This window comes from Dryobates pubescens, chromosome 16, assembly GCF_014839835.1.
Source record: "Dryobates pubescens isolate bDryPub1 chromosome 16, bDryPub1.pri, whole genome shotgun sequence".
Lineage (NCBI taxonomy): Eukaryota > Metazoa > Chordata > Aves > Piciformes > Picidae > Dryobates > Dryobates pubescens.
The window spans coordinates 4,391,569-4,410,633 of NC_071627.1; the positions used below are offsets into that span (position 1 = coordinate 4,391,569).

General features: G+C 61.7%; 1 protein-coding gene across 1 annotated transcript; it reads right to left on the reverse strand.

Moving 5' to 3' along the window:
* Positions 1–1,505: 1,505 nt before the first annotated feature.
* On the reverse strand, positions 1,506–18,757 carry HARS1 (histidyl-tRNA synthetase 1). Its single transcript, XM_054168686.1, has 13 exons — positions 18,630–18,757; positions 17,721–17,810; positions 13,930–14,049; positions 12,919–13,014; positions 11,601–11,726; positions 9,805–9,912; positions 8,590–8,688; positions 7,245–7,338; positions 6,205–6,332; positions 5,853–6,095; positions 4,650–4,766; positions 2,919–3,065; positions 1,506–1,978 (listed from the first exon to the last, which is right to left on the reverse strand). The coding sequence occupies exons 1-13, from the start codon at positions 18,705–18,707 to the stop codon at positions 1,919–1,921; spliced, it is 1,506 nt and encodes a 501-aa protein (XP_054024661.1). The 5' UTR covers positions 18,708–18,757; the 3' UTR covers positions 1,506–1,918.
* Between the last annotated feature and the right edge of the window lie 308 nt (positions 18,758–19,065).

Sequence of the window (19,065 nt, forward strand, 5' to 3'; positions counted from 1 at the left end):
TCCATATTGCATCAGGGTTCAGCTCATTAAGGCCTGCGAAGGCTCAGCAGGGCTGGGAAGCTGCACCCCGAGCTGCACCCCAGCTCCAGCAGCATCCCCAGCTGCCGGCACCTTCCCCGCAGCACAGGGAAGGCCTCGGGCCGCGGGTGAGGCCCCACGTGGGGCCAGCCGGCGTGGGAAGGCCGCAGCTCAACCAGAGCCGGGGGCTCCGCAGCTCCCGGGGCTGCCCCCGGGACACGGCACCGCCCTGGCCCCCGCACCGGCTCCGGAACAGGCTGAACCCGGGGAAGCTCGCAGCCCATCAGGCGCTAACGAGGCTCCATCACCGGTCTCCGGGGCACCGGCGAGAAGCTCACGGCGAAGGGAAGCGGCTCCGGGCCGGGCCCAGGTCTCGGCTTGGGAACGGGGCCGTGCGGGAGCCAGCCGCTGTGCCCCGGCACGGAGCAGCGCCCCGAGACGGAACTGCGGCCCCCGCTCGACGGCCGCCCCCGGGAGGCCCCCAGGTCCTCCCCGCCGCGCCGGTTCCCGCCCGGCCACCGCTCACCTCTCCCTCCATCGTCGCTCTCTCCCGCGCTCTGGAAGGTTCCAGCGGCCCCGCTCCGCCCCTCGGGCCGCGGCCGCTCCGCCCCTCGGGCGGGGCAGGGGACACCGGGCGGCAGCCACCACCCTCGGCGCTGGGGACAGTGGGGGACACAGGGGTGGCAGCGCAGAGGGCGCCCTGCGCCTGGCTGTCCTGAGCGAGACCTGGGGGGCACCTCGGGGTCCAGCCGTGACCAGGGCACGGGGGGCTCCGGGCTGGCTGGTGGGGACTGGCCCTGCACATGGAATAGTTTGGGTTGGAAGAGACTTTTGAGCTCATGGAGCCCAACCCTTCCCCCAGCACTGCCAGGGCACCACCAAGCCATGGCCCTCAGCACCACAGCTGCGAAAAGCCTCCAGGCGTGGGACTGCACCACTGCCCTGGGCAGCCTGGGCCAGACCTCTGACAAGCCTTTTGGAGAATGAATTGTTCCTCATATCCACCCTAAACCTGCCCTGGGGCAAATCGAGGCCATTTCCTCTTATCCTCTTCCTTGTTACTTGGGGAATGAGACAGAGCCACACCTGGCTCCAACCTCCTCTCAGAGAGGCTGCAGAGAGCAATGAGGTCTCCCTCAGCCTCCTCTTCTCCACACTAAACACCCCCAGCTCCCTCAGCTCCTCCTCAGTCCTGTTCTCCAGACCCTGGTCCAGCTCCTCAATGTCCTTCTGGGAGTGAGAAGCCCAAAACTGCACCCAGGATTTGAGCTGTGGCCTCCCCAGTGCCCAGTCCAGGGGCACAATCCCTGCCCTGCCCCTGCTGCCCACACACATGGTGCAGGGCTCAGATCTGGAGGACAGGAAGCATCACAGGCCTGGAGGCATCTTCTGCATCACAGCTGAAGAAAGGTCACCTGTGACATCCCCAATCCAGCTCAGGCAGGCAGGTGAGCAACTCTCTGAGCAGCAGCCCAGCAGTGACAGACAGCAGCCACCAGTGTGGGGGGGGACACATTTATTGTTCCTGGGAGCCTTTCCATGTGGCTGGGACAAGGTCAGCCACCCACCCCCAGCCAGAGCAGGGCTGGGGCAGGAGGCTGATTCCAGGTAATGGCAACAAGGAGCTGCAGCCAAGCCCCCAGGGGCCAGCTGCCAGCACGGGGGCTCCGCCTGGCACCACAGCCAGGAGGCCACTTGGCAAACAGCTCTGCAGGCTGGGACACAGGGCAGAGGAGCTGCTGCTGTGACCTCCCTGCTCCTGCCAGGCAAGGGAGGGCACCAGACAAGAATAAATAGAGCTGCCCAAAGCCAGCTGCTGCTGCTGGCCTGGAGAAGGCACTGGCAGCAGGCAGCTGCCAGCCAGGATCCACCAAAGCAGGAGATGTGTCCGGGGGGGCGGTCAGGGCTGGCTCGTTCGCATCCTGATCTCCTCAACCAGGCTCTCCCTGCCAACGTTGACCTGCACAGGGTGAGTACAGAGCAGCTTCAGTGCAGCCTGATGGACCTGCCTTGCCCTGCAGCCATGCTGCTGTCCCCAGCCCCTCTGCAAGGCCTGAGGGGGGAGCTGAAGCTGACAGAGCAAGCCCCTGCCTGCCAGCCTGCCCCAGGGCCATGCCCTTCCCACTCCTTCCTACTGCTTCCAAAGCCAAGGGCAGTGCCCTGCTCAGCACAGGTCCCACTCGTGCCAAGAGGGCACCTTCAGGACCTTCAGCAATGGTCTTCTACCCTGGCCAGAAGATACAGCCCCAGGATCTCCCCACCATGCTACAGGCTCCTGAGCTGAGGAGCAGCAGGGAGTTCAAGGAGGCCATCATAGAGGGGAACTCTGCAGAGCTGGAGACAACGGTGCTCCACAGCTCCAGGAACCTGCATGGGGTGAGGAAGGGGAACGTGGGGTGACAGAGGCTCTGGAGAGACCTCTGCTTGGAGCTCTAAGGAAGAAGCCAAATACAGTCTTGAGAAGCTGCTGGGGAGGGCTTGGTGGCAAACTGACACCAGGGCACGTGCTCCACAGCAGGTCAAGAGGGGCTGAGGACACCACCAAGTCTCCAAAAGTGCACCCCCAAGGCCACCACCCTCAGTCCTCACCTCAAGTCTGCCAGCTCATGCTCCTCTGCCTGCCCCTCGCCACCCCTTCTGTGCAGGCAGCTCTGCCAAGCCTTGGAGGCTTTTTCCCCTCAGGTGGAAGTGCTTGAGGGCTCTGATCTCCCTTCTGGCCACCAAAGGTAAGTTGGCATGTCCATGAACTGCCTGATGGCACCACTGCAGAGGAGGCTGGAGGCCTGCTCTGAGCTGGGATGCTGGCTCCAATGGCCAATGCCCTCCAGGCTGAGCCACCCTAGGCCTCACCTCCTCCCTGGTGGCCAATGCCCCCCAGGCTGAGCCACCCTAGGCCTCACCTCCTCCCTGGTGGCCACCACCCGCAGCTTGACGACTCCATCCTTCAGCTCCTGCTCCCCCACGATGGCCACCAGTGGGATGCCACTCTCCTCACAGTACTGCAGCTGGTTCAGCAGCTTGGGGTTCTTCTTGTAGAGCACTTCTGCCTGCAAGGGGAGCAGAGCAGGACACCATCAGCACCAGCCTGCTTCTGGGCACCCCTGCTGTTGGGGCTGAAGGTGATGAGTAATGATGGAATCACAGCATGCTGCTGGCTGGGAGAGACCCTTTCAGATCATGGAGTCCAACCCTTCCCCCAGCACTGCCAGGGCACCACCAAACCATGGCCCTCAGCACCACATCTAGACAGCTTTGAAACCCCTCCAGGCATGGGGACTCCACCACTGTCCTGGGCAGCCTGGGCCAGGGCTTGGCAACCCTTCTGGGGAAGAAATTGTTCCTCCTGTCCAACCTAACCCTCCCCTGGCACAATTTCAGACCACTGCCTCTCCTTCCATCACCTGAGACTAGGGAGCAGAGCCCAGCCCCCAACCTGGCTCCAGCCTCCTCTCAGGGAGCTGTAGAGAGCAATGAGGTCTCCCTCAGCCTCCTCTTCTCCACACTGAACACCCCCAGCTCCCTCAGCTGCTCCTCCCCAGCCCTCTTTCTCCAGACCCTTCCCCACCTTTGTTGCCCTTCTCTGGCCCTGCTCCAGCTCCTCAATGTCCTTCTTGCAGTGAGAGGCCCAGAACTGAACCCAGCACTCAAGCTGTGGCCTCCCCAGTGCCCAGTCCAGGGGCACCATCCCTGCCCTGCTCCTGCTGCCCACACCATTGCTGCTCCAGGCCAGGCTGCTGCTGCCCTTCTTGGCCATCTGGGCACCCCCTGAGCTCCTCTCCAGCTGCTGTCACCCAGCACCCCCAGGGCCTTTTCTACCAGGCAGTTTCCAGCCCCAAGTTGTTGCTGTGCCCCAAGAGCAACATCCAGCCCTTGTCCTTGTTGAACCTCACCCCACTGGCCTCTGCCCATCCCAGCCTGGCCAGGTCCCTCTGCAGAGCCTCCTGAGCCCTCAGCAGATCAACACAGCCATCCAGCCTGGTGTCATCTGCAGACTGCCTGAGGGTGCCTGGATCCCTTCATGCAGATCATTGAAGAAGACATCAAACAGAACATGCCCAGCTCTGAGCCCTGGGGAACACAGCTCCAAGGCAGCACAGCTGAGAGGTACTTCCAGCCTCTGGGCAAGAACCAGGCCATTACCTCCTGTCTGTGTGTGACCAGAGCTGACTTGTGGTGTCCCTAGAGGGTCAGGAGGCCAGCAGAGCACCCATGCATTGTCCTCCCCTCAGCCAGTGCCCTCCCCCCAGCCACGGAGGGCCTCTGTCTGCAGCAGATAGGGAGCAGGGCCCTGCCTCACATCTTCTCTGTGGCAAAAAGCCCCTCCCTGGCTCCTCTCCCTCTTTACTCCATGGTGTTTCACTCTCTGTTGGAAGCAGCAGGGTATCACATGGGATTCTGTGCTGAGATGGCAGACACAGAGCAGCCCAGGCAGTGTCCCACGGCTGACCAAGTCACACTGCCCAGCCCTTCAGGGAGAACACCTCCAGTCGTGAGGGAGGCTCCATCCAGGAAGGCATTTGCTGCTCACTCTCTCTGTAGGGCCCCTTCCTCCCACAGGAATGCCAGATCTGGTCCCTTCCTGGCATGGAGTGGACCAGGCAGCTCCTGACTTTGCCACTGCCTGCTCATACCTTGATGCCAGCATCCCACAACTCGCTGACAAGCTTCAGCCGCTCCTCAAGGAGCTTCTTCTGGGCAGAGGCCACCAGCACCTGTGTCTCTGTGGTCCTGATCTTCTCCTCAGAGGCCTAGAGAGGAGGCAAGACTCAAATAATGCCATGGACACACACACAGATACCTGAGTCTCCCTGAGCAGGATGGGTCAGCACCCCAGGCCCAGCAGTTTAGAGGTGAAGAGGCTCAGTGGGATGAAGAGCATCAGCTCAGGGGAGGCAGCAAAGCCCCACAGGCTGGAGAGAAGCAATTTCCCTGACAGACTATGCATAGAGACTGCTCTTCCACACCCAAGGACATCCCAGAGGTCTGCTCCAAGCAGTCCAGGCCCTGTAGAAGGTGGGCAGGGGCAGCTGCCTGCTCTGCAGTGGAGCTGGTGACTCTGGGCTGGATGAGCAGCAAGCTGAGACACCTCCAGCACCGCTGGGATGAGGATATTCAAAGTGGCATTTTCCTGCCACTGCTTTTGCTGAAGGCAGAAGCCTTTAAAAGGTCACCTGGGCAGGAACAAACCTGGCAGCACTGGCAGGTGGTGGGGAAAGAACTCAGTTTCTAGGTAGAAAACCTGGCTGCCAAGAGAGAGGCTCCCACAGAGGCCTCTGGGGGAGGGAAGTGTGCAGTGGGGGTGTGGGAGCCTACAAAGACCATCAACAGCCACTGCCTGGGATGGAGGGAGGGAGAAGAGGAAAAAAGTATCTGGGAAGCCCCCTGAGGATATGCCATTCCTGCAAGGTCTCTGCAGTGCATTGGGCAGCAGAAGACACCCGAGGCTGCCATTTCCCTTGCCAAGGAGGAGATGGGGATCACACCGATGCCCAGTGTGTGGGGAACACCAAGACAGCTGACCTGGGCACCTGCTGCTGCTGAGGGTGGAAGTGCCCCCTCCATGGCTGCAGCTGAACAAACCATGCCCGAGGACTGCTGGGAGAGGCCTCTTGCCTCCAGGGGCAGCCTCAGAGATCACCTCCCAGGCCAGAGATGACATCCTGGTTCCAAGTCCTGCAGCAGAGCACAGCAGCTGCCTGGCTGCTGCCCCACCAAAGGCCGCCGCAGGGCACAACCACTGCAGCGCCCGCTGGCCTCGGCAGGGGGCGGGAGGGAGGAGGAGCTACAAATCCTTGCTCTGTGCCTGTGCTGAGCCCAGCCCCTGCAGGACCTACCTCCAGCCTCTGCTCCAGGATGGAGAAGATCCTCTCGATGCCGATGCTGACCCCCACGCAGGGCACCCTGCGGCCCTTGGGGTCGAACATGCCAACCAGGCCATCGTAGCGCCCGCCGCCGGCCACGCTGCCCACGCCCAGGGGCTCCTCCCCAGCCTGCCCCTCCTGCTGCAGCAGCACAGCCTCGTAGATCACCCCTGTGTAATAGTCCAGGCCCCGCGCCAGGCTCAGGTCGAAGCGGATCTGCAGGACACCAGGGCAGCTCCAGCACCGGGGGGCAAGGAAGGGCCCCACGAGGGCTGCCCACCCACGAGGGCTCTGCCCCACCACCCCTGCCCCTGCCGCTCCTCACCTTGCCAGTGATGCCAAACAGGGTCAGGTACTCGAACAGCAGCTTCATGTCCCCCAGCCCCTCCCTGGCCAGCTTGTTCTGGGACAGCTTTGGGTCCTGCAGGAGCTGCTCGATCAGCTCCAGGCCACCTGTGGGCAGGAGCCACAGCTCAGGTCTGCAGCAGCTGCCAGGGCAGGGCTGGGCAGCTCTGCCTGGGGCTGGCACTGCTGCAGCTGTGGCCCCGGGCAGGCCAAGGGCAGCTCTGCCTGGGGCTGGCACTGCTGCAGCTGTGGCCCCGGGCAGGCCAAGGGCAGCTCTGCCAGGGGCTGGCACTGCTGCAGCTGTGGCCCCGGGCAGGCCAAGGGCAGCTCTGCCTAGGGCTGGCACTGCTGCAGCTGTGGCCCCGGGCAGGCCAAGGGCAGCTCTGCCTGGGGCTGGCACTGCTGCAGCTGTGGCCCCGGGCAGGCCAAGGGCAGCTCTGCCTGGGGCTGGCACTGCTGCAGCTGTGGCCCTGGGCAGGCCAAGGGCAGCTCTGCCAGGGGCTGGCACTGCTGCAGCTGTGGCCCCGGGCAGGCCAAGGGCAGCTCTGCCAGGGGCTGGCACTGCTGCAGCTGTGGCCCCGGGCAGGCCAAGGGCAGCTCTGCCAGGGGCTGGCACTGCTGCAGCTGTGGCCTTGGGCAGGCCAAGGGCAGGGGTTGGGCAGCTCTGCCTGGGGCTGGCACTGCTGCAGCTGTGGCCCCGGGCAGGCCAAGGGCAGGGGCTGGGCAGCTCTGCCTGGGGCTGGCACTGCTGCAGCTGTGGCCCTGGGCAGGCCAAGGGCAGCTCTGCCTGGGGCTGGCACTGCTGCAGCTGTGGCCCTGGGCAGGCCAAGGGCAGCTCTGCCTGGGGCTGGCACTGCTGCAGCTGTGGCCCCGGGCAGGCCAAGGGCAGCTCTGCCTGGGGCTGGCACTGCTGCAGCTGTGGCCCTGGGCAGGCCAAGGGCAGCTCTGCCTGGGGCTGGCACTGCTGCAGCTGTGGCCCTGGGCAGGCCAAGGGCAGGGGCTGGGGGCAGCGGCGCTCACCCTGCAGCCGGACGTAGTCCCCAATGCGCTCCGCGGCCTCGGGGCACAGCCCCTTCTCTGCCACCATCTCGCTCCTCACCTCCTCCCACGACATCTGCCAGGGACACAACAGCAGCATTGGAATATTGCATCCAGCTCTGGGCTCCCCAGCTCAGGAGGGACAGGGATCTGCTGGAGAGAGTCCAAGGGAGGGCTACAAGGATGCTGAAGGGACTGGAGACTGCCTGGTGAGGAGAGGCTGAGAGCCCTGGGGCAGAGAGTCTGGAGAGGAGAAGGCTGAGAGGGATCTGATCAATGCCTATCAATAACTGAGGGCTCAGGAGGGAGGGGACAGGCTTTGCTCAGTTGTACTCTGTGATAGGCCAAGGGGCAGTGGATATAAACTCCAGCACAGGAGGTTGCACCTCAACATCAGCCACTGCCCCATAGACCTGGGCTCTGCTGGGAAAGCTTTCTGCTGGGCCTGCACAGGGCAGGTGAACATCTTCTGCCCTCCAAAGATCTCCACGTGGCAGAACCCTCCCAGTGTCAGCAGGATTGAGGTGTGTGGGAGAAGCAGCAGATGCACTGCTCTCAGAACATGGCCCTCCAATCCTTGCACTCTGCAGTCTGCAGCCCCAGCTGGGGGTGTGGTGCTGGGTGAGGGGCAGAGCTTGCCCTGCACTCTGCCCTTTTCCATAGAGCCACAGCAATGTTTGGCTTGGGAAGGACCTCCAAGATTTAGGGTGTCAGGGATTGATAGGACTGGGGGGAATGAAGCAAAACTAGAAATGAGTGGATTCAGATTGTATGTTAGGAAGTTCTTCTCCATGAGGGTGGTGAGAGACTGGAACAGGTTGTCCAGGGGGTTGGTGGCAGCTGGATGACCTTCCAAGATCCCTTTCCCTCTGGGCTGGTCTATGATTGCAGAACACATCTGGGATGCCTCACATCACCTGACATCTTGGTGCACTCAGGCTTTTCAAAGCCCTGGCTGAGCCTAGGGTAGGTTCTCATGCTCCTGGTTCACAAAGGGTTGGAATGCTCAGCCTCTTGTGAAGAGCACTTTTGCTGTGTGACCTGCTCTAGGTGCCCCTGCTCTGGCAGTGGCGTTGGACTGGATGACCTCTAGAGGTCTCCTCCAACCCCCAACACCCTGGGTGTGATTTTTCTCTCCCTCCCACCAGCCAGGGGGATGCTGGTGAAGCAAGCAGAGGATCCAGCACTCCTGCATCAGAGGGAGGAAGAACCAGAATGACTCCAGGTCTATCAGCATCCCCCAGCCAGCTCTCATGGACCATGGGAAGAGCAGCCCAGAGGGACAGAGACTCCCTGAGCCTCCAGCAGCAGCTGCTGCAGCCCCTACCTTGTCCAGCTTGTCCACACTAGAGCAGATGGTTCGGAACTTGGGGTCTGGAACTCCGCAGACAGCGAACATCCCATCCAGGATGCGGCGGTCGTTGACCTGGGGACAGGCAGCCAGGGCTGGGGTCAGCTTTGGGCCCCTCGCACCAAGGAGGACATTGAGGGGCTAGAAGGTGCCCAGAGAAGGGCAAGGAAGCTGGGGAAGGGTCTGGAGAGCAGTGCTGGGGAGGAACAGCTGAGGGACCTAGGGGTGTTCAGTGTGGAGGAGGGTCAGGAGGCTCTGCAGAGGGACCTGGCCAGGCTGCAGCCATGGCTGAGGTCAGAGGGGTGAGGTTCAACAAGGCCCAGGGCTGGGTGCTGCACTTGGGGCTCAACAACCCCAGGAAGGCTCCAGGCTGGGGGCAGAGGGGCTGGAAAGTGCCCAGCAGAGAAGGCCCTGGGGGTGCTGGGTGACAGCAGCTGGAGAGGAGCTCAGGGGGTGCCCAGGTGGGCAAGAAGGGCAGCAGCAGCCTGGGCTGGAGCAGCAATGGTGTGGGCAGCAGGAGCAGGGCAGGGATTGTGCCCCTGGACTGGGCACTGGGGAGGCCACAGCTTAAGTACTGGGTTCAGCTCTGGGCCTCTCACTCCCAAGAAGGGCATTGAGGAGCTGGAGCAGGGCCAGAGAAGAGCAACCAAGCTGGGGAAGGGTCTGGAGAACAGGGCTGGGGAGGGGCAGCCAAGGGACCTGGGGGTGATGGAGAAGAGAAGGCTCCAGAGAGACTTCCTGGTGGCCTTTCATTACCTAAAGGGATTGATCAGAAAGCTGGGAACAGACTTTTGAGCATGGCCTGTTGTGACAGGAGGAGAGGTGATGGTTTGAAACTAGAAGAGGGAGCCTTGGACCGGATGGAAGAAATGTTTGATGCTGAGGGTGGTAAAACCCTGGCCCAGATTGCCCAGAGATGCCCCATTCCTGGAACCATTCCAGGTGGGGCTGGAGAGGACTGCTCTGGTTGCAGATGGCCCTGCTGGCTGCAGGAGGGTGGCACTGGCTGACCTCTGAAGGTCCCTTCCAACACAAACCACTCTGACTGTGCTTGTGAGGCACACAGACCACGAGGAGCAGAATGGTGGGAGGACCTCCTGGGCCAGGCCTCAGTGGCCACTGGAGTGTAAACCCAGAGGAACAATGAGCATTGCTTCCCAGCATGGCCCTGAGGGACCTGTCCAGCCTCACCTTGATGATGAAGTCCCCCAGCTGCAGGTCACTGAGGATCTCGTGCACGATCTTCAGGCACTCGGCGTCGGGGATCATGGGGTCGAACTGCCCAGCGATGTCGAAGTCCTGGGCCACAGCAAGGGGCAGTCAGCAGCACAGCTCCAGCCCTGCTCTTCAGCTGGGCCTCCAGCAGCAACACAAACAGGGTGCAGGGGAGCACCAGCCCTCAGCAAGGGGACCCAGAGGGGACAGGAGGTGGGTGAGGAGCCTGCACTGAGCTTGAGCCTGCACTGAGCTTGTGCACTGCGTGGGGGCCACTGCTTGGGAGAAGCTGCTCTGCATCTCCCTGCCTCCTGCTGCTGGAGGGGTAAGAGATCCTTGGAAAACAACACCCAGGAGGCAGCAGAGTCAGCAGGAAGTCAACAAAGAACCCAGGAGGAGAAGGCTCCTTATTATGGGGTGTGACCCATGGGGCAGCTGTTTGGCCTCCACCCTTGGGGTGCTCTGCTTCTAATGCAGGTGACAAAGTTAAAGAGCAGAGGAGAAGGCAACCAAAGAGATCTCAACTGAGGCAAACTTTCAGCTGCCAAGGCAGAAACAGAAATCAGAAGCCTGAGTGGCCTCCACCAGACATTGTAGGATGAACCAAAACCCAACAGCAGGAATGGGAATGGGCTGGGTCCTTGTGACCAGGAGACAGCAGAGGGCACAGCAATGGTCAGAGAGAAACAAGGCACAAAAGCAACACAAAACCTCTTCTCTCACTGCCACTGATGGACCCCCAGGTGCCAATCCTCAAGGAGACTCTGAGCACAAGAATGAATCAGAGAAACCAGAGAGTGAGTTGGGTTGGAAAAGGCCTCCAGGATCATTGACTCCAACCAGCAACCTAATCCCACCATGGCCCCAGGTGCCACAGGGCTCTGGAACACCTCGAGGCATGGGGACTCCACCACCTCCCTGGGCAGCCTGTGCCAGTCTCTGACCACTCTGGCAGCAAAGAAATCTTTCCTCCTCTCCAACCTAACCCTCCCCTGGCACAATTTCAGGCCACTGCCTCTCCTCCTGTTACCTTAGAAGAAGGCTGAGGGGAGACCTCACTGCTCCCTACAGCTCCCTGAAAGGAGGCTGCAGAGAGCTGGGGGTTGGGCTCTGCTCCCAAGAAACAAGAGACAGGACAGAAGGAAATGGACTGAAATTGTGCCAGGGGAGGGTTAGGTTGGAGTTGAGGAACAATTTCTTTGCTGCAAGAGTGGTCAGACTGCACAGGCTGCCCAGGGAGGTGGTAGAGTCCCAGTCCCTGGAGGAAGTTTAAGAGCTGTGTTTCTATTCAACATGAGGATGAGCAGAGGGCTGGAGCACCTCTCCTATGAGGGCAGACTGAGGGAGTTGTGGCTGTTCAGTCTGGAGAAGAGGAGGCTCTGAGGAGACCTAATTGTGACCTTCCAGTGTCTGCAGGGGGCTCCAAGAAAGCTGGGGAGGGACTCTGTAGGGTGTCAGGGAGCGATAGGACTGTGGGGGATGGAACAAAAAAAGAAATGGATAGAACCAGATTGGATGTTAGGAAGTTGTTCCCCATGAGGGTGGTGAGAGCCTGGCACAGGCTGCCCAGGGAGGTGGTGGCAGCCTCATGCCTGGAGGTGTTTGCAGCCAGGCTGGAGGTGGCTGTGAGCAACCTGCTGCGGTGTGAGGTGTCCCTGCCCATGGCAGGGGGGTTGGGACTGGCTGAGCCTTGAGGTCCCTTCCACCCTAACAATTCTATGATCCCTGGGTGCTGCCCAGCCCCCAGCCCTGCCCTGGCAGGCCACACTCACACACTGGTAGAACTCCCTGTAGCGGCCCCGGGTCATGGCAGGGTTGTCCCTCCGGTAGACCTTGGCGATGTGGTACCTCTTGATGCTGCAGATCTTGTTCATGGCCAGGTAGCGAGCAAAGGGCACCTGGGGCAGGGCAGTTAAGGGTGGCCACAGGAAGGGATGACCCCACCCACTTATCACCCACAGACAGTGCTGGGTCCTCACTATCTGCCCAGCTCCAGCGCGGTGCGGCGCGCGCACAACCTCAGCGCTGGGGCTGGCTGGAAGGGGCCCCTGGAGCTCGCAGTCCACCCTGCCCCTGCTCCAGCAGGGCACACACACAGCAGCTTGCCCAGGAGCACAATGCCTGGGGGGGCTTGGATGCCCTCCACACAAGGAGATCCCACAACCTCTCTGGGCAGCCTGCTCCAGGCCTCCAGCACCCTCACACCAAACAACTTTCTCCTCCTCTTCAGCTGGAACCTCCTGGGTGCCAGTTTGTGCTCAGTGCCCCCTGTCCTGTCCCTGGGCACCACTGACAAGAGCCTGGCCCCAGCCTCTTGCCCCCCAGCCTTTAGCTCTTGCTGAGCATTGCTCAGATCCCCTTTGGGGCTGCTCCTCTCCAGGTTCAACAGCCCCAGGGCTCTCAGCCTTTGCCCCTCACAGAGAGGCTCCAGGCCTCTCAGCATCTTCACAGCTTCTGCTGGACTCTTTCCAGCAGTTCCCTGTCCCTCTGGAATTGGAGAGCCCAGGAACTGGACCCTACAGTCCAGCTGTGGCCTCACCAGGGCAGAGACCCTCTCTTGACCTGCTGGTCACACTCTTCTTGAGGTACCCCAGGAGACCATTGGCCTTCTTGGCCACGAGAGCACACTGCTGGCTCATAGTTGACACATCCCTGGGACAAAGCAACTGCTAGGAGCTGGTTGGACTTCCCACAGCTCCCCAACGTGTCCCCAGCTGTCAAAGTTAGGGCCCACACATTAAGCATCCCTAGGTGCCTTTCAGCAGCACCTTCAGCTGGATCTCAGCTCTCCTGCAGGCTGGGTACCCTGAGAGCCTCAGCTGGGTACCCTGTGGTAGAGGCAGCCCCCTCAGACCTTCCTCAGCTCCACACACAGCCATGGCTCCACCAACCCCACAGCCACACCATGCTTCACCAGAAGCAACATGCCATAGATAACTGACCAAGGGTCCTGCTCCCACTGACCCACGCCTCCTTGTGTGCACAGGGTCAGAGGCCCAGGACTGGCCTCCCTCCTCCTCCTCCCCCCTGTCCCCTGGCCAGGCTGGGCAGTGAAGGTGGAGACCCCCAGCAGAGGCTGCAGCAGGATACAGTCAGGTCATAGCGCAGAGACAGCAGCTCCCCACCCTGATCCTTCAGGTCATAGATGAGCTTCGAGTCTTCACCATACTTCCCTGTCAGGGTCTCCTACAACAGGGCACAGGGACAAAGAGCACCTTCAGGGACAGGCCAGAGAGGCAAAAAGCACCTTTGGGGACAGAGGGAGGGGCAGACATTACCTGCAGGGACTGGGCAGAGGGACTGAGCAGAGAGCCCCCGCGGGGACCGGGCAGAGGGGGACTAAGAGCCCCGCCTGGGGACCGGGCGGGGGGGACCAAGAGCCCCCCACATGGGGACCGGGCAGGGGGGGACCAAGAGCGCCCCCCCGGGGGACGGGGCAGAGAGGGGACCAAGAGCCCCCCGCCGGGGGACCGGGCAGAGGGGGACTAAGAGCCCCGCCTGGGGACCGGGCAGGGGGGGACCAAGAGCCCCCCCGCCGAGGGACCGGGCAGGGGGGGACCAAGAGCCCCCCCGCCGAGGGACCGGGCAGGGAGGGACCAAGAGCCCCCCCCCGGGGGACCGGGCAGGGGGGGACCAAGAGCCCCCCCCGAGGGACCGGGCAGGGGGGGACCAAGAGCCCCGCTGGGGGACCGGGCAGAGGGGGACCAAGAGCCCCCCCCCCGGGGGACTGGGCAGAGGGGGACCAAGAGCCCACCCCCCGGGGGATCGGACAGAGGGGGGACTAAGAGCCCCCCCCGAGGGACCAGGCAGGGGGGGACCAAGAGCCCTGCCCCGGGGGACCAGGCAGAGGGGGACCAAGAGCCCCCCACCGGGGGACCGGGCAGGGGGGGACCAAGAGCCCCCCCCCGGGGGACCGGGCAGGGGGCAAAGAACACTTTGAGTTACAGGACAGTGGGGCAGAGAGCACCTTGAGTGAGAGGGCATCAGCCCTGCAGCACAGGAAATGAGGAGGTGGTGGGAGGGGACCTCGGGGCTGGCAGAAGAGCCTTGCCACGAGGGCAGCAGGCCCCTCAGCAGCTGAGCTGCGAGTCCCTCACCCACCTTCAGCTCGAAGACCGGCGTGTCGATGACCTCCGCCCCGTGGCGCTTGAAGCAGGAGATGATGGCGCTGAAGACCCTCTCCCGGATGGCCATCTGCTTGGGGCTGTAGTCACGGGTGCCCTGCGGGAGGAGCACACCACACACTGCCTCAGGCAGCCTGCAGAAGCCTGCACGAGCCCTGTGAGGAGCAGCTGAGGGAGCTGGGGGTGTTTAGCCTGCAGAGGAGGAGGCTCAGGAGAGACCCTACTGCTGTCTACAACTACCTGAAGGGAGGTTGTAGACAGGTGGGGGTTGGTTTCTTCTCCCAGGCAAGCAGTGACAGAATAAGAGGACACAGTCTCAAGCTGTGCCAGGGGAGGTTCAGGCTGGATGTTAGGAAGAAGTTCTTCCCAGCCAGAGAGATTGGCCACTGGAATGTGCTGCCCAGGGAGGTGGTGGAGTCACCATCCCTGGAGGTGTTCCAGAACCCTGGGCCATGGCACCTGGGGCCATGGTTTGGTGGCCATGGTGGGGTTGGGTTGCTGGTTAGAGTCAATGATCCTGGAGGCCTTTTCCAACCCAACTCACTTTCTGGTTCTCTGATTCATTCTTGTGCTCAGAGTCCCTTTGAAGATTGGCACCTGGGGTCCATCAGTGGCAGTCAGAGAAACTCTTCCCCATGAGGGTGGTGAGAGACTGGCACAGGTTGCCCAGGGAGGTGGTGGCAGCCTCATCCCTGGAGGTTCTGAAGGCCAGGCTGGATGTGGCTGTGAGCAACCTGCTGTAGTGTGAGGTGTCCCTGCCCATGGCAGCAGGGTTGGGACTGGCTGAGCCTTGAGGTCCCTTCCAACCCTGACAATTCTCTGGGGTAAGGAGATGACAGCTCCATGTCCAGGTGGAGATGGGTGGCAAGTGGTGTCCCTCAGGGGGCTGTACTGGCACTGGTGCTGTTCAGTATCTTCACCAAGGATGCAGATTGGGGCACCCTCAGCAGGGGTGCAGATGACTGAAGGATGGGATGTTGCCATCTAGTGGGACAGACAGGCTGGAGGGGTGGGCTGAGGGGGCCATGAGGGGGCTCAGGAGAACCTCAGTATTAATCCAGGCTGGAGGATGCCATCAACAGCCCTGCAGAGAAGGACTTGGGAGTGCTGGTGGGGGAGAAGTTGGATAGAATAGAATAGAAATAGGGAATAGAAATAGGGAATAAGAATGGAATGGAATAAACCAGGTTGGGAAAGACCTTTGAGATCATCGAGCCTAACCTATCACCCAACACCATCTCATCAACTAAACCATGGCAGACTGAAGAAGTGAGGAAGAAGAGACTGCCCAGGGACACATCCAGGCTGATCTTGAGTGGCTCCAAGGATGGAGCCTCAACCACCTCCCTGGGCAACCTGTGCCAGTGTCTCCTCACCCTCACTGCGCAGAACTCCCTCCTGATGGCCAACCTAAATCTGCCCTCTCCCAGCTCAAAGCCATTGTCCCTTGTCCTTGCACTCCCATGCCTTGTCCAAAGTCCCTCCCCAGCTCTCCTGAAGCCCCTTCAGGTACTGGAAGGCTGCTCTGAGGTCTCCCTGGAGCCTTCTCTTCTCCAGGCTGAACAGCTCTGCTTCAGCTGTAGCAGCCAGACCTCTGTACAAGGAGCCACCCAGGTGGGTGGAATGAAGGACAGGGACATTGTGAAGCCGTGCAACAAGCAGCAGCTTTGCACAGCCCAAACTCACTCAGGGAGTAATCCTCTTTCCAGAGTGTGCTGCCTGGCCAGTGTCCATCTGCTGCTGCCTGGGACATGCTCCCTCTGCATTCTGTCACTGTCAGGAGTCACTCAGTTACCTAGCCGAGCACCTTCAGGCTCTCAGCAACACAACCCCTCCAGTTCATGGACTGGGCCTCCTGCTCTCATCTTCTAAGTGCTGGTGGGGAAGGAAGCAGAGCAGGCGCCTCCCCACGCCCCAGATGTAGGTCAGAGAGTGAGGAGCAGCTGATGTGGCTGGGAAGCCACCAGCTGCTGCCTTGCTCTGGGACTGGCAGGCTGCAGAGTCCTCTCTGCACAGCTTGCAGCAGTGACGGAGCCACACTGCAGGCCTCACAGCACAGCCACACAGCACAGCAGCACAGAAGGAGCTTGGACACGTTCTGAGGCACTCCCTCAGTCACTGCCACCAACACAGCCTGCTTTAGTGATGAGCAAGGTTCAGAGCTGGGCTCTGGTCCCTTGCTAGTGCTGAAGCCTTGAGGTCCCCCAAGATCTCAGCACACCTTGCATCACAGACACTACTCTCTGGAGCCTGGAGAGTCAAAAGCCACCCCTGAAGGAAGGTTCCTTCTGCAAGAGGACACACAGCTGTCAGCAGCTGGCCAGACCTGCTCAGGAAATGGAGGTCCCCTCCCCACACAGCAAAGCCAGATCAGAAGCCAGGAGACCTTTCTTGCTCCCCACATTCCAACAAGTGCTGAACACTCCTGGCAAACACTGCTGGGTTTCTACAGCTGTGGTTCCACCACAGCCACAGAATCCCAGGCTGGGCTGGTATGGAAGGGGCCTTTCAAGCTCATCCAGTCCAAATCCCTGCAGCCACCAGGGACATCTACAACTAGAGCAGGCTGCTCAGAGCCTCAAACAACTTGACCTGCAATGGTGCCAGGGATGGGGCTTCTACCACCTCTCTGGGCAAACTGGGCCAGGCTCTCACCACCCTTAGTGTCAAATATTTCTCCCTTCTCTCCAGTCTGAATCTCCCTCTTAGTTTCCAACCATCATCCCTTGTCCTGTCCCAACAGGCCTTGCTCCAAAGTCTGTCCCCAGCTTTCTGATCAGCCCCTTTAGGTAAAAGAAGGTCTCTCTGAAAGAGAGACCTCCAATAGGAGACCTTCCAAGAGAGCTTTCCAGTGAGCCTGGAGCACCAGCAGGGCTGCACTTGGTAGCATCTTGTGCTCACTCAACCTAACAGCAGCTTCACCCCCTCTGTCCAGGTTATCAGCTGAAGGTTAACAGGGACAGCCTGGGGATCCTTGGTCCATGAGAGACAAGGTCTGCAGGTACTAGTGGGGTCTGTCCTACAGGAGCTGAAGAGTCCTAACCCTTAATTCCTCAGAGCAAGGCAGACCATGACCTTACTTCCAAGAGTACAACCATGCAGATACAAAACCTCCCACACTGGGCAGCTCTGGCAGAGCTTAATCAAAAGGGAAGTTTGTTTCCTGACCATTAGCTCTTATCCCAGAAGCACCAGAAAGTCCTGATATCCAACCCAAATCTGCCCTGCTCCAGATTCAAACCATTGCCTCTCATCCCATCCCTAGAGGCCTTTCTAAGCACTCCCTTCCCAGCTCTCCTGGAGCCCCTTCAGGTACTGGAAGGCTGCTCTGAGGTCTCCCTGGAGCCTTCTCTTCTCCAGGCTGAACAGCCCCAACTCTCTCAGCCTGTCCCCATAGCAGAGGTTCTTCAGCCCTCTAATCATCTTGGTGGCCTCCTCTGGACCCTCTCCAGCAGGTCCATGTCCCTCTTGTGTTTGGGAGCCCAAAGCTGGATGTAGCCCTGCAAGTGAGGTCTCCCCAGAGCAGAGGGGCAGGATCCCCTCTCTCCATCTCTGGCCAGGCTCCTTTGGATGCAGCTCAGGCTGCCAGTGGCCTTCTGGGCTGCAGGTGCATTTCCACCCTCACCTCTGCTGCTCAAAGGGAAAATGGAAGCAAAAGTGAGAAGACAGAGGGGCAAGGCTGTGCTGAGACTCCACAGAGGTGTGAGGGTGCTGTGTGACTGTGACAGCAGGGTGTGCACACAGAGTGGGGGTGCTGGGGGTAGTTACCTTGGGTGTCTTGAGCACAAACTTGTGTTTCCCCTCATCTCCCCCAAGCTGTGCCTTCATCTCCAGCAGTTTCGCCACCTCCTTCGCAATCTGGGCGGGAGAAGGAGGAGGGAGCTGGGGGTGAGCCCACCCAGCAGAGCCAGCCCACAGCCCCTTCAGCCTCAGCACTCCCAGTGCACCCAGACTGCCCAGCCTCAACACACCTGCTACTCCCAGGCTCCCACAGCAATCAGAGATATTCACTGCTCCTCTCCAAGCCCCCCACTTCTGCTACGAGAAGCCCAACCTCAGCACCCCCAACAGCCCGTCCCCATCCTCTGATTCCCCAATTTCTCCCCAGACCCCTCCTCCCACCCTACCAGTCCCAGCACCCCCAGCTCCTGCTCCCTGCACCCTGGCACCAGCATCCTCCTCTCAATCCTGTCACCCCTAACCACCCTTCTGGGCATGGGCAGTCTAACAGCAGCATCATTACTTCCTGCTCCCAGTCTAGAGTCCCCCGCACCCTTCCTCCCAAGCACCCTTCCTCCCAAGCACCCTTCCTCCCAAGCACTTCATCCCCTCCGCTCTCCGAAGCGGTAAGCCCCAATTGCCCTCAGCCCCACACCCTAGGCCCGCAGCCCCTGCGCCAGAACTCGCAGTCTCCCACAGCACTCTCCCACGGAGCCCAACGACCGCAACCACACCTTGGCAACGCTCGTTCCAGTTCAGCACCAGCACTCCCAGCTCCCCAGCGCTCCCTTCCCCTGTCCCAGCGCCCCCGGTGCCTCTGCGCCCTCTCCTCACGGCGGCTCGGCCGCCTCCCACCCACAGCAGGCTCCAGCTCTCCCTCACGCCGCTCCTCCCCCAGCACCTCACGTCCATCGCTCCACCCCCGGCCCCGGCAGCCCCGTCAGGGACCAGCCGCACCTCATCGGGATCGGCCTTCTGCTGCTTGAGCCGCCGCACCGTCTCCGCCTGCTCCCGCACGGCCGCCTCGTCCGCCATGGCCGGCCCGCGCCTGCGGCCCGCCGCGCCCCGGCCCGCGCCTGCGCCCTGCAGCGGGAGGGAGGCTGCGCCTGCGCGCTGCCGTGCCGTCGGTTGCCATGGCAGCGGCCCCCGCGCCTGCGCACCGCCGTCCCCAGCGTTGCCGGGGCAGCGGCCCCGCGCGCGGCCACAGCGGCGGGAGAAAGGCTGCGCTGGCGAGCTGCGGCCCCGCGCGTCGTCATAGCGACGGCTCCCCGCGGGCTCTGTGCGCTGCCGCAGCCGCGCCTGCGCGGCCCCGCCGCCACCGTTGCCGTGGCAACAGCCCCGCGCCTGCGCACTGCGGCCGCCCGCATCGGCGCGGCCCCGGCGCTGCGCCTGA